At 49.5% G+C, this 14,728-nt stretch overlaps 1 protein-coding gene across 3 annotated transcripts in view; it reads left to right on the top strand.

The window, feature by feature from the left end:
• The window catches only part of CDK5RAP2 (CDK5 regulatory subunit associated protein 2), a 185,290-nt gene extending 171,849 nt beyond the window's left edge, over positions 1-13,441 (top strand). For 2 of the 3 annotated variants that reach the window (XM_047768275.1, XM_047768273.1), the window contains 6 exons: positions 410-487; positions 1,482-1,744; positions 4,507-4,650; positions 11,153-11,279; positions 12,871-12,917; positions 13,350-13,441. In XM_047768275.1, the coding sequence (XP_047624231.1) occupies positions 410-487; positions 1,482-1,744; positions 4,507-4,650; positions 11,153-11,279; positions 12,871-12,917; positions 13,350-13,406 (716 nt within the window). In that variant the 3' untranslated portion in view covers positions 13,407-13,441. The remainder of the gene's footprint in view (positions 1-409; positions 488-1,481; positions 1,745-4,506; positions 4,651-11,152; positions 11,280-12,870; positions 12,918-13,349) is intronic. The other variant, XM_047768274.1, reaches the window with a different exon arrangement.
• Positions 13,442-14,728: the final 1,287 nt, after the last annotated feature.

The raw sequence follows: 14,728 nt of genomic DNA, 5'->3' as shown, positions 1-14,728 counted from the left end.
CAGCCTGACATCGCCCCACCCAATGCCCTTGAGTGGCTCCCCACTTCCTTCTCCCTGAGCGTGTCACGAGGGCGCCCAGCTCTGTGCCTTGGCATGTGCTCCTTCCTCTGCCCGCTTCCTTCCCTCCCAGGGGTACACCTTCACTTGAGCTCCCATGGGCCCTGTGCTTCCCTCTCCGAGCCTCCTTCACTTGTCTGGACAAGCGGGTCCTTCGGGTGGGTGGGGGCAGGCCTACCCACTCTGTATCCTGTGTCCTGCGCAGGGCCTGGCAGGAGAGATGCTCGTTGAGGTTTGGTTGAAGGCCTGTGTATGTCTGGTACTTGTACTCTCAGTCAGTTCTCTCTCCAGTGCCGATGACACTAAAACAAAAGCTTTTGACAGTTCATTTTTCTCATTTTGCATTTTGTAGATGGTGACAAGTGTCCCGTGGCAATTGACATTTCATGTGATCTGTTTGACTCTACACCAGCAGTGTCACCAAGATCAGGTAGAGAGCTCAAGTCTGGGGAGCTACAGCACAGTTGGGTTTGGCAGTGGGACTTCCAAATTGGAAGAAAGGGGGGGTCACTGGTTTCAGCTCGAAGGGTGTTTGGCAGGATTTGGGGTTTCATGTTGTCAGCATTTCTAGCTGGCGATCTTGTCCTCTAAGCCAGTTAACCCGTTCCTAGGTATCACTAACCTCAAGGATGTTGTTGGTTTGGGTACCTGTTGCTTTAGATTAAAGTGTGACCACCTTAGCATGGCTCTCAAGGCCCTGCAGGGGCCAGCCCCAGCGAGCCCGCCCAGCCGCACCCCTCCCCCTTCACGGGGCCACATGGACGGGTCACCACGCTGCAGACAGGCCCGCACTTCCTCCCACTGGGACTGTGCAGGACGGCTCCTGCCCTTGCCAGACCGCTTTGGCCCCTTTCTCTGCCAGTGAAAATTCTGCTTCTTCCCCAAGACTCATGATGAAAGCAAACTGTCCCCAGTCAGAATTGTCCATCTGTGCTCCTGTTGGTCCAAAGGTAACAAGCCGCAGGCTTTTACCCCTGGGGAGCCTAATTCTTGCTACCCATTCAACCCGGCGCCAGTGTCGCTCCTTCTTGGCAGCCTTCCCTGACCTCCCTTCCTGCCCAGAGGCTTGGTTATCTTGTCCTCTGCACTCCGGCTCTGTGGTCGTGCTGTTACACCTCCCACTCAGCATCTGTGTTCTGATCAGACTGTGGGGCCCCTGGCGTGCAGGCCTGGGCCTGATTCATCTGTATAATTCAGGGCTCTTCTGCAGAGCAGGTTCCTGATGAATGTTGGTGGAATTGAAATGAGCTTCTCGCGAATGAGCCCAGCATGGGTCGCACAGACTGAGGTCCTGGGTCCAGGCCTCTTTGCCTGCTGGGCTGTGTCAGGGGGCGTCTGGGCCTGAGGGCTCTCAGTGCTCCTGGTTGGCTCATGGAATGAGGGTGCTGCCCCATACCCCTGACGGCTTCCCTCTTGTTCTGTAGCTTCAGAGACCCCTCTGCTCTCTGGAAATGACATGGACACCCTCTCCTGCGACAGTGGCGGCTCGATGATCACCTCGTCCACATCCCGCCTGATCCCTGGCCACCGCCTGTGGGCCAGCGAGAGTGGCTGCCACGTCCTGGGCCTGATCGAGGACTACTACGCCTTGTGTGAGCAGATTGACCAAGGCCAGAAGCTTCTCGCCGAAATGGACATCCAGATCCAAGAGACTCCCAGCCCTGCAGATCAAGAGCTGGTGATAAAGGTAACTGGAGCCCGGAGTCGGAGGGAGAGGGGTGCACATGGAAGCAGGGTGCGGAAGGGTTGGCCGAGGGCCCTAGGAGGCGGGGGTACACGAGTCCTCGGTAAGGCCCTTGGAAGAGGGCCCAGGAAACTCAAGGTCAGATCTGGCCTGGGGGCTGTTTGCTGTTGTTCTGGGGAGGGGCACTTGTGGGGGTTGGTACCTGTGTTACTGCTGTCACGTCCCTGGGCTCTGTTGCACTGCCCCTCAATGGCCTCTCTCCAGTCTCCCATCCGTCCTTCTGTCCTTGAGTCCTGCAGTGTGTCCATCTGTTCCTCCTCCCAGTCACCTGCCCATCATCCCCCCGGTCTCCGTGTCCAGGCTCTGGGGCTGCTCTGAACAGGGTGGCTGAGGTCCTGATCCTCACACAGTGCGAGGTCAGCCCTGCTGTCATTTGTGCTGTGTTTCCGACCTGAGCTGTCCTGCACCTGCCGGCTCTCCTTGCAGAGGAGCTTTTAGTATCGTATTTTCTTCATCCCAGAGCAGCCTTTAGAGTGGGTGGTGTCCTTCCTACTTTCCAGACACTGCGGTGAAGTAACTCAGAGCCCTCAAGATTTGAACTTGGGTCTCTGTCCTCCAAGTGCTCTTTTTCTCTGTCTTCCTGCTTCTTGAAGTTTGTTGCTGGTCACCTCCCTGACCTGTGTTGACACCTCCACCTTTCTCATTTCTGGGTCTGCTCCTGCCTCCTTCCCGTGCCATCATCTCTTTGCTCCTGTCAGGTGGGCTACGAGCTGCATCCCCCTGCTGCCCACTCCTGCTGCCCACCCACCCCCGCACCCTCCTTCTGCCTTCTCCTGCCACCCCCACCCCCCTGCCTCCTCCTGCCACCACCCCTCCATCCCCTCCTGCTGCCTCCTCCTACCGCCACCCCCACCCCACGCCTGCCGCATGCTGCCTTCAGCCCTGGCTCTAGTTCCCTCCAGCTGAAAAGCCCCCTCAGCTCCTTTTACTTCCCCCTTCTTCCTGCCTCATCCCACTGGTATCCTCCTTTTAAGTTACCTTTTGTTGAGGGCTCATGTGCCAGGTGCTTGACATAGTTACTCTTTCATTTCCTCCAAGGCTGGGGGTCAAATGTCCTCCCCCACCACCATCTCCAGATGGGCCTCAGCCTTCCAGCTTCTCACATTCTCTGATCCTTCTTCTGGGTCCTTATTGATGATACTTGAGCCCCCTGCTTCTTGATACTTGTTTTTGTTTTGCCTCTTTGCTTGATTTTGTCTCACAATATTGTAAAAGTTTTGCATTTTCTAATCCTTTAGAGAATAAGCTCCAGAAGTGCAGGGCTGGTGTCTGTTTTGCTCACTGTTGTATCTCCACTGAGTAGGCAAGGGTGAATGTTTGCTGAATGAATTAGTAAATGTTAATAAGAGCATTGTTCTTTTCTGATCATGATCTTTATTTTACAGGATGTAGAAACTATATAGAAAAGCATAAAAACAAAACCTCTATAAGAATACTTTGTAGTGCTCAGTGTTTAAAATGTTGATATACTTTTAGCTTATTCATAAAGTTTCATATATGTACGAGTCAGTTTTATTAATTTCATATTTGGCTTCCAGTTAACGTTCTATTAACATTTTTTCTATCTCATTCAGTATTTTTCTAGAACTTGACTTTTAATGGCTTAAAAAATAAGCTAATGTGTGGATGTACCACCGTTTACTTAACTCTTTCACCCGTTTGTTGGACATTTAAGCTGTGATGAGCCTCCTTGTAAACAGATCTCTGGTCATAGCTTTGATTCGTTCATTAAGGGCAAATTCCTAGAAGTGGAATTTCATGCTCAAAGGTTGTGTGGGCCCTTCCGGGGCCTGGGCCATAAACTGCTGCTGCATTACTTTCCAAAATTGTGTATCTCCACGTACAAGTGAGAATATCTGCCGCACCCTTGTCTTCGCTGAGTATTTTTATTTACGGATGGTTTCTGGCCAGTTCGAGAGCTCAAATGGGTGTGTCCTTTCAGCTTGTATTTATTTTATTACTTGTGGAGACAATGCTCTTTTAATTTCTTTAAAAAGAATCCCTCTGGGAGCCACGTTCTTTACTTTCTCCTGCCGTTGAATCCCCCGTGGCGGTTCTGCCAGCAGAGGGTGAGGGAGACATGATTGCGACCCGTGATCACATGGGGAGCGGGGTGCCAAGGACAGAAGCACTTGGAGCATGTTGTTTGCCTTCCAGCGAGGCTCCGTGGCTGCAGAGCCGTGCAAAGGGCCCGGCCACGGACCCTCTTGTTGGTGCAGTGAACCCAGTGAACTCGGGTGGTTGTCAACCATAGTTATCGACTAGGCTGGAATCGCCACTGAGGTGCTCCCACAATCAGTTCACCGGCTTGGGAGTTCCTGTTGTGGCTCAGTGGTAACAAATCCAACTAGTATCCATGAGGACGCAGGTTCAATCCCTGGCCTCGCTCAGTGGGTTAAGGTGTTGCTGTGAGCTGTGCTGTAGGTCACAGATGTGGCTCAGATCTTGCATTGCTGTGGCTGTCGTGTAGGCTGATAGCTGCAGCTCTGATTTGACCCCTAGCCTGGGAATCTCCATATGCTGTGGGTGCGGCCCTAAAAAGACATATTATTATTATTATTTATTATTTGCTGTCGTTAAGAACGATGAATTGGTATTGTCTGGTGCCAGGCTCCTGCTCAGCATGTGAGGTTTATATTGCTGTTAAAGCCGCTTGTTCGTAACCTTCAAGACTGCATGTGACAGCCTTCTTGTCCCCCTCACAGGGTCTACACTCAGCACCCCCGAGCAGCTTCATCCCCCACTTGAGCGCAGCCAGAATGATCCTGGATGAAGCCGCGAGGTTACTGACACTTCTCTGGAGGGTCTCGCTCCCCACCGACGGCCAGTGCACACTCCACTGTGAACAGGTGGGTGGTGACGTGAGGATGTGCAGGCTGGGGCCGCAGGGGCCTAGGTCTCAGTCTCCTCCACACCCAGGCCAGGACCCGGCCCGCAGCAGAGGTGCCCTCGGAGTGGGGAATGTGTCCGAGGGCGGGGAGGGTGGCGTGATTGTTAAAGTGACGTGTCAGACCCCGTGCTGGCAGCCCCAGGCCTTTCTTACCTGGGCCCCTGGCGCCCCACAAGCTTGGCCTGTGGCCCGGACCCCACCATGTCCTCAGCCCCTCGCACAGCTTTGTTGAGGAAAACTCTATGTTCTGCACCTGAGGAAGCCGGGGTTTGGGGAGGGAAGCCCAGAGTAGCGGTTACAGAGCTGGTTTGAAAGTGAAGTGCTCAATCCCAAGGACAAACTCTATTAATAAGCTTTAACTCCAGGTTGTCCCCGTGGGACTAGCTCATTCCATTCTGCTCAAAACCTCTTTCAGTTCTGATGCCTGTCTCTGGACTAATTCCTTTCAGTAGCTTTCAGCATCATATTTTAGTGGGTTCTGTAGATCTGTTTTAACTACTTAGAAACTTTTTTTTTAACCAATGAAAATCATTTATTACAAAACCATTGAAATTTCCCTTAAAAGCTTGACTTTGCAGTAACTTGAACGTGACTGAATTAAGAGCAGTTGCTTCCACCCCCATCCTCATCCGCATCTCTTATGGCTTGAATCAGGGATCAGGCAGAGCAGACACTGTCCCCGGGTTTTTGTGTGTGGGAAGCATGTCATGCTGTGCCAAGGGAAACACCGCTGTGGTCATCAGAGAGACCTCCTGAAAGAAGGCACCTGCCAGTTCAGGACGAGTTGGTGCTCTTGGCTTGGTGGCATTGGTGGTCTCCCCCTTCTGTCCCCAAATGTTAGCCAGAGGCCAGCAGGAGGGAAATGTCCATGGCAGTCATCACTGTCAAGTCCAGCCCCTTTCACAGCTCTCACATCTCCCAGTGTGGCAGGAAGTCCCAGAGAAGCCGCTGTCTCAGCTCGGAAGGCTGTGCCGAGTCTCCTCAGCGTCCCTCTCGGGGCCCTGGGGAGGGAGTTTGGGTGCACTAAGCTCAGGGAAGCACGTGACCATTGTACAGGGCTGGGGGCCTGGCCTGGAACACAGAATGTTGGAGAGGAGGCGGTGTACTGGGTTCCAGTCCTGCACTGGCCTTGCTTTTCCTTCCAAGCCATCGAGGTCTTGTCCATCTTGGCCCAGAAGACACGATGCTCCCTCCTGGCCGACTGCTTCCTTCTCACCTCTCAGGTCTCAGCTTAAATGTTACTTCAAGGTCAGAGAGGGCTCCCAGGTCACTCAGGCATGGTATCCTCTTCTGTTTTATCTTAGCCCATATTACAAGTTATAATTATGCATTTTTTTGTTTAATATCTGTGTCCCTCTATTTTCCATGAGGGGACGTGTCTGTTTTGTCCATATCTTTGAATGAATGAATGAATGATTTCCTTTTATCCTCCCAGGCTAGTACTTGCTCATATGATGTTGAAAGCATGTGTCTGAAGTAAACTTTTCACCTTTGATGCGGTGTCTTTGTCCTCCGTACATGGTGACGTCTGCTAAAGAGATGGAATGCAGTTCTTATTTCTATTATATGTTCACGTATATAAATACAAATCATAGTCACATTGGTCTCCCCCACTAGCAAACTGGTCCGGGGAGTAGCTGATGCTCTTGATGATTTGCGAAGATTTCTTGGGTAATTGATTATGCTCACTTGAGCATCACACAATTTTAGAGCCAGAAAAAGGACCTCGGAGATGCTCCGATATGGTTGCTGGTGTCCACAGACCCCCTGTGTGGTGTTAAATTGCCTCTAGCCACTTTTCCATCCCTGCCTCTGTTTCATACAGTGCCTTTTTCTTGGTGTGAAATCTTCGTAAAGCAGATTTCCAGGTTTCCACCAGCCATTCCAATGGTTTTTTACTACCTGGTGTTTTCTCTGAGTGTCATTAAATTGCCTTTCGCATCTCCTACAGTTCCTAGGACTACTCTGGAAATTGTGTATCATACATGTCAGTTTATCTAAGAAAGTTTTGGGGAGAGATACAAATATGTATACATACTCACTTATAAAAATGGTTTTAAATGAGAGGATAAAAAATAACAAAACTGTTGACATGTAGGGGTGGGAAGGAAGAGGATGAAAGGGCAGGGATAGAAGGTAGGTGTCTCTGAATCGACCTTGTTTCATAAATTTGACTTTGAAATAGTGTAATTGCTTTACACGATTACAAGTAAAAATGGGGAGAAAGCAATTTCTAAAAATTCCTCACAAGATTAAAACAAACCAACTTTCATATGTATGGTGTTGGAGGCATAATCCCACAGAGAAGAAGCATTTCAATGACTAAGACAAAGTAATTTGACTCTGTTTTCCTAGTGGAAATACTCAAAGGATGAAAACAACTGCAAACAAAATTTTAACTGTTTTCAGTGATCATATTGTTAGCAATAATGTTTGTATTAATATTTTGAAATTATTATGTTCTATCAGAATAAAACAAATAACTTATTACATTGACATTTTTACTGTCACGGAAGAGAAATAAATTAAAAAATCAAAGAAGTATAAATCTTCTAATCCCTAATTTGAATTTGATACTTGAGTATGGACTCATGATGTATTTTCTATTTAAAAAATTTGCTCATTCTTATTACTGAAAAAGACCCTAAAAATGTCTAATCCAATAGCAGTGAGCACCTCTGGTGCCAAATTGTGGTTTCTAAATACCTTTTTTTTTTTTTTTTTAAAACTAAAACTTGGTCTCCTTGGAAAAGTGGCTTGATTCTAGGTTTAGAGCAGGAAATGTACAATGTGAGATTAGAACATCTTTTCATCTAAGGAAAAAAAGAGAAAAGAGAGAGTGAAACTTGCAGATTTACAGTGGTTCTCAGATTATGGTCCCTGGACCAGCATCCTCAGTATCAACTGAAAACTTGCTGAAGAGGCAAAATTGTTTGCCTCACCCTAGACCTACTGAGTCAGAAAGTCTGGGAGTGGCCTCCATGGTCTCTTTTTATAAGTCCCCTCAGTAGCCCTGAGACCCACTGGATTAAAAGGAACTGGGGGAGTTCGGCTCGTGGCGAGCCGAAACGAATCGGACTAGTATCCATGAGAATGTGGCTTTGATCCCTGGCCTCGCTCAGTGTGTTAAGGATCTGGTGTTGCCGAGAGCTGGGGTGTAGGTTGCAGATGCGCCTCAGATCCCACATGGCTGTGGTTGTGGGTGTAGGCTGGCAACTGCAGCTCCCATTCAACCCTACCCTGGGAACTTCCATATGCCACAGGTGTGGCCCTGGGGAAAAAAAAAAAAAGGAACTGGGGACATAACGGTCAAATGCAAAACATGGAGTTTATCTGGACGCCAGAATCAAGCCAGTTACTTAAAAAAAATAAAATTGTGATTTAATCAGGGAAATATATCTGCTGACATCTATTTGGTGATACTGAGCAGGCACTGTTTTAGATGTGATAATGATATTGTGGATTTTTTAAAAGGATAGTTTCTTCTAGAGTGATATACTAAGGTATTTTATGGATGAAATATGGTTGGCTTCTAGGATTGATTTTTTTAAAATAATTTTTGGGGTGAGGACGGGCAGGGATATAGATGAAGCAAGTCTGACTGTGATTAGATCGTAGCTGAAGCTGGATGGGTACCTGGTGGTTCATTATCCTATTCTTTTTACTTTTGTAAACGTTTGAGAGTTTTCATTTAAAAAAAAGAAACCAACCAGCACCCCCCCCCCAAAAAAAATAACCAAAAAAACAATTCTAAAAGTCAGGCAGCACTCTTGTTGAGCAAGCCCTGACTCTGAGCCCAGCTCTCTGGCCCTGAGGAAGAGTTGCTCTGCTGAGCTCCTGTTGGGGGTCAGTACCTTGCCGTATACTCAGCATCTCATTTGATCCCTTATAGTAGCCTTCAGAGAGTTAAGGAGAATTATCCCCATTTTCCGGAAGTAAGAACTAAAACTCCCTTTCTTCATCATCTTAATAGCTAGAAGTGGCCAGGCTGGGCTCTGTTTTTACCGTGGTATATTCGTCCTGTAACAAATGGAGACGTTCAGAGGAACAGCGGACATATAAATAATTACAATTCCTCCTCTTAAGTGGTGTGTGGAATTCAAGGTGTGCAGGGTGTTTTGAGAGTGCAGGTGAACCACCAGTTGGCAGATGGTCTCACAGCACCTACTCTGTGCCAGACACTGGGGGTCCGAGGGAAAAGGATTAGGTTCTGCCCTCAGGGAGCTTAGCATCCTGGAGGGGAAGCAAATGAGTAAATGGCCAGATCTAATTGGCAGAGCGCTCAGCGGGCGCCCAGGAGTAGTAACCAACCTAGACTCCTGGTGGGTGAGTGTCTCAGGGGGAGCTGCCTGGAGAAGGTGATGCCTGGCTTTAGAAAGAGGGATAGAGGTTAGCAGGCCAGGCGAGCAATCATATCACTCGACTGCAGGGTGATGAGAGGCGTCGGGGTCATCCCTGTTTAACGATGCGGAACAAAGGCTCTGTGACGCTGTCGCAGGGTGTGTGGCCTGCGAAGCCACGACCAACACCAGTCTCTGTGGGCCCTCAGCTCGAGGAAGAGAATCAAAGAAAACCTCATGTTTAAATCCGCATCTGTTTCGGAAGCACAGTTGAAGTCCTTGTAGCTGACACGACTGGTTAATCTTAAAAGTAGGTTAAAGCAGGGAATCAAAAAATGATACATACCTTAAACATTTCAGTTTAACTTAAAACAGTTCAATGTACATTCATTTGCCATTCTTTTGATCCAGGACCAGCGCCTTTTCTTTGAATATGGGTCTGCTGATTGAAGTTCCACATCTTCTTTCTTTCATAAACTATATCCATAATGTATGTCTGTCACTTCCAATTTCTGTTTCTTTAAGATGAAGAACAAACTTAGACACTCGCAGAGCAATTTGAATATAGGATTCTTCTAGACTGCGTTCCTCCCACCTCTTTTCCAGTTGGCTCACCCACACCTAATTTGCCAGGAATGTGTTTTTCAGTGACTCGCCTTTATCAAGTCTTTCCTGAAACATCTGTTAGTTTTCATTCAACCCGTTCTCTCTTTTCATACACATAATTTCATGGGTTTACTTAATACTTAATTAAATCATATAACTGATCACAAGTACAACAGCCATCAACAAGTCTGGGGGAGAACTAAAGTGATTCTTCATAAGCTGACAGCCCAGTGTCTCCCGTCTTGGGAGCAGAGGTGTGGCAGAGGGTGGCCTGTGCCAGGGTGTCTTAGAGTCCAGGTTTTTTTATGAGCACGGGAGTGTCCTTAACCCCAGGGACTAGTTTGGTGGAGACTAGTTAAGAGAGTGTGTGCGTATTTCACTCTAGAGGTTTGGGGACTCTGGTTTTGCCTCCCATCCATACTCTCCTCTCCTCTGAAAAGCCAAAACGGATTCTCCTAATAGGTCATACTCTTCCTAAGCGTACTTGTATATTCTCTTTTTAAGGCTTAAGCATTCAAATTAAAAAAAAAAAAAGAAAAACAGCATTCTAGTTTTTTGGGGAAAAAAAAAACCCTCAAAACTATTCTGATAAATTAAAAAAATATATATTCCAAATCCTCTCTCTCAGAGATACTATTACCGTTTTCATGATGTCTCTGTCATCAAGTAGTTTAGACATCTTGATACACACATCCGTGAATGGAGATATATGTGTTCAATTTTATGAAACAGGAATGCGTGGTACACAGTAGCTGTTCTGGGCTCTCTTTGTCACTAATTATGATCATCTTTCAATGTCAATAAATGAAGTTCTACAACATCGTTTTTAATAGCTGTGAAAATTATCCCATCGCATGTAAGTACCGTAATTGAGTTATCTAAATTCCTATTGAAACAAATCGGGTTGTTGATTTTTCCTGCTACATATAGTGCTGAGGGAACATCCTGAGGGAACATCTTGTGCCTGAAATTCCTATTCCTAGGGGTAAATGCCTGAGTGTAGAATCCCTGGGTCGGAGGGTTAAGTGCATTCTGTAGTCTGTTAGGTCTTGCCTGGTGTGGTCATGGGCATGCTCCCTGCCACAGGCTTTGCCCATCTGGCCAGCAGAACAGGGCTTCTGGTTTTCTTCAAATACCCTTGTTAGTAGGATTGAGCCCTTTTTATATGGTTTTGTAATTCTTTCTATGCAATCGGACGTCTTAATAGTCTCTGTTCATTTTTCTTTCTTTTTTTTTTTTGTCTTTTTCTAGAGCCACACCCACAACATGTGGACATTCCCAGGCTAGGGGTCTAATCGGAGTTGTAGCCACTGGCCTACGCCAGAGCCACAGCAATGTGGGATCCAATCCGTGTCTGCAACCTACACCACAGCTCACGGCAATGCCATATCCTTAACCCACTGAGTGAGGCCAGGGATCGAACCCGCAACTTCATGGTTCCTAGTCGGAGCCATTAACCACTGGGCCATGATGGGAACCCCCTCTGTTCATTTTTCTAATTCCCTTTCTCTTCAGACTGGAGAAATGAAGGCAGAGATCAGCAAACTACACAAAAAACTGTTTGAACAAGAAAAGAAACTGCAAAACACCATGAAGCTTTTGCAGCTGAGCAAGAACCAGGAAAAAGCCATCTTCGATCAGTGTGAGTGGTTGGGGGTTGGCCACTGCGTCTGACCACTTTCTGCCTCTGAGGACTAAGGCCCCAGCCTGGGCTGTCGTCATGCCTCCTCTTGATGTATTTGCTTCACCCTTCCTGACCCGCCCAGACAAATGCCTTCACTTAACAGGCCTCTGTGGAGGGGCCGCTTGGGGCCAGGGACTGTCACCTCACTGGGAGACGGGCATGTGCGGTGACAGGAATGTGTATAGGGGCTTGGGGAGCACTTGAGGTGGGATGGGGGGGTCACTCTGTCCCGGGGGTGGGCTTGGACAGAGTGACACCCAAGCTGAGTCTTCAAGGTGGAGTAGGTGTTGCTCAGATGGAAAGAGGACGACGTGGGCAGAGGCTCAAGGAGTGAGTTTTTGTGTGAGAAAAAGCAACAGCAGCTCAACGTGGCAAGTTGAGGTGGGATGGGTCTGGGGGACTGGGACTGTGTTCTGAGAGTTCTTGGTGGCAAGCCTGGGGGGCTCATGTTCCGAGCAGAGTGTCATCAGGCTTGTTGGTGGCAGGGCCAGGCAGGTGAGAAGGACGGTCTCAGACGGCCAGTGGGATCCGGGGGAGGGCACAGATTTGAGAACGACTTTTGAGACAGACACAGAAACTCAAGGTCAGAGAGGTTAAATGACATTTGTAAGGTCACCCCAGCCCTGATCTGGGATCTTCAGAGGTTGTTGGGAGCAGCCCCACCTCCCCAGTTTCAGTCCCTAGCGCCCGGTCTCCCTGCGTGTGCAGAGGAGCGGGACTGGCTGAGTTCCTTCGAGCCTCTTGGCAGCTCAGTGCCAGCCAAGCCTGGGGCAGCCTGTTAGCATCCCCAACTCAGGAGAACTGCTGACTGCAGCGCTTTCCTCTCTGGAGGTGCTGCCCACCTCTGCTTCTCTTACCAAAGCCCAGCCTTTCCAAGCCGCACAGAACAGAGGTTATTGTCAGATGCGACCTCTCCTCGGCCACCCCCCAGGAACCTTGGAAAACAGACCTCATGAGACCGGTGGTGTTCAAACTGCACATGAGACGCTTAGTCACTGAGCGAGTCCTGAGTGGGCCCCGTGAGGAGCACTAGCTTAGTGGGGAGACACATTAACTGCGGCGTGATGTGCTGAGTGTATCCCAGACAGCCGAGAGGCAGATTTGATGGATGAATAGGAGTTAGAAAAGGGGGCTGGATTCTGGCAGGCAGCCTAGGGGGCAAGAACAAAGTTTTTGGGAATGAGCTTAGTTAGCGCAGTGACTAGGGGTCTGAGTAGGCCTCTCGCTGCCTGGCACCGTGGCCCCAGCCCAGAGGTGAGGCCTGGGCATCTGCTGGCCTCACCCAGCCTTAGTTTCATTTATGACGTCTCATGCTGTCTTCTCATATGGCTGAGGTTGTGGTTTCACTTGGACCTGAGAAGGGTCTCTTGGCCACGTTATTTGGTCCTGGGGTGTGTGATGGGGCAGGCGGGTCTTACCTGAATGTTGCAGGGTTGTCTGCACACCTGACCCCTTGGCGGCTGGGGGGCTTCTCCTCCCTGCACTTGGCTTTCACACTGTCTACATGGGCATCTGTGTCTAATCATCCTTTTCTTTGCTCTCCCCTTAGTGGTTGTAACCCACAAAATCCTTCGGAAAGCCAGAGGAAACCTGGAGGTAATGCCCCTTTGGGGAGGGGAGTGCGGGTGGGGCTGGAAATGACTTCTTTTGAAAATTGAAGTTGAAGGTGAAACTTGTCACAAGTCCTGTGTCGGCTATATTCTGCCAGCAGCCTTTGCAGGTTTTTTTTCGTTTTTGTTTTTTTTTTTTTTTCAATCATGCTATCTTTTCCGTGGTTCTAAGCATTGGTGTGCTGTTTTTTAAACCTGTGAGAAATACAGCAAACTGTGCCTGGCACATAATAGGCATTTAATAACTGCTTCTTGAGTGAATTAATATAAATGATGTCATTATCATTTGGCTCTAAATATTTACTGATAAACCGTATGTCTTTGAAAGAGCAATCTTGCCTTTAACTCTGTCAGGGATCTTACTTCAGAAACCCGCCATGGGGCCTAAACTTGTCCTTTTTTCCCTCCCTTTTCCTAGCTTAGGCCCGGCAGTGTCCATCCTGGGACATCCAGTCCTAGCAGACCAGGCTCCTGAGGACAACTTCAGCCAATAAAGCTTGTGGTTCCCCACCAGGCTCGTCCTGTCTCTTTGTTACTAGTGCAGTTCCTGCTCAGTGAGGGAAAAAGGGCTGCCTGGCCAGAAGAAACCTATTTTCCTTTAATGTTTTCTATCCTAAAGTTGGTGTGAGGTTGTGGTCACAGGGTTCCAGCTTCCAGGTGCCCGGTGTCTCGCCTCCAGGGTCTGCACAGAGCTGAGGCGTTACTGTCATGCACAGAAGTAGACACAGGGGTGGGGTCAAGTCCGCCCCGATTTGCTTAGTGCTCAGCCAGCCTTAAATGCTCCTTAAGTGACTCATTTCAACCTGCAGTTACATGTGGAGCCTAAAGCCCAGGTCCCCAGATGCCCAAGTGGGACAGCCTGGGGTCTGGAGACTGGCCCGGCCCTTGATGTCGCCCTCGAGCTCTGTGCTGAGGCCGCTCAGTATCCTGAGAGGAACGACACCACGTGGTGTGGCTGGGGCACCTGGAGCAGTGCCCTGCAACGGTTCATTTCCCAGCATGGGGAAAAGCCAGCAGGCCCGGGGAGGGCACTAGGCATCGCAGTGTCCCGATGGAGGAGGTGCTTGCTCTTTGCTCCCCACTGTCCTTGCCTGAGCTTCACAGTGTCCCCGAGATGTGCACAGGGTAGGCCTTGGCCCTGGGCACCCTGGGAGGCACCGATCCAGGGGGCTACCTGCACGCTCTGAGGCGACGCTGTGCTCTCTGCCTCACAGCCCCACATGCACCACCTCAGAGCCACCGAGCAGGCATCAGCCGGGCGGCGTTGGCCTCGATTGTCGGCCTATGACTGAGGAGCATTTTGAATCCCACCTTGGTCTCCCTCTGTGTCCCCTTTCCTGCCATCACCCTGGGGCCTTCAGCATCCCTTTGGGTGACCCCTGTGCACCCACTCCTGCTGATATCTCGCCCTCTGCCCCCTGTCCTTCAGCCTGCTCACTTGGAGGTCCTCCCCTCTGCTCCCTTCACCTCCGTCCCCATCCACGGACTCTTTTCTTGCCTTTGGTTCCTTTACCAGCAGACGAGGGGCGGAGAGAAAGTGCCCCGTCCTGCCCCGCCCCTCTCCCTCTGGCTCCCTGGTCCTCGTGCAGGCAGACTGCGCTGACTTCAGCTGCGGAAACTTCCCTCCCAGCCTTGACCCGGGCTGCTCCCTGTCTTTGAGATGCTCTCCCACCACTTCTCTTTCCAGCCAACTTCCCGCGGTCCTTCAGAAATCTGCCCCCACCTTGGGGACTGCCGAGCCGTGTGGCTCCATTGCCTAGCCCAGCACAGTTTGTGGGCCCTGCGACTTCCTGGAGT

The sequence above is a fragment of the Phacochoerus africanus genome, chromosome 2 (genome assembly GCF_016906955.1).
Source record: "Phacochoerus africanus isolate WHEZ1 chromosome 2, ROS_Pafr_v1, whole genome shotgun sequence".
In the NCBI taxonomy this organism is placed as follows: Eukaryota; Metazoa; Chordata; class Mammalia; order Artiodactyla; family Suidae; genus Phacochoerus; species Phacochoerus africanus.
This window is presented reverse-complemented; position numbering and strand designations above follow the sequence as displayed.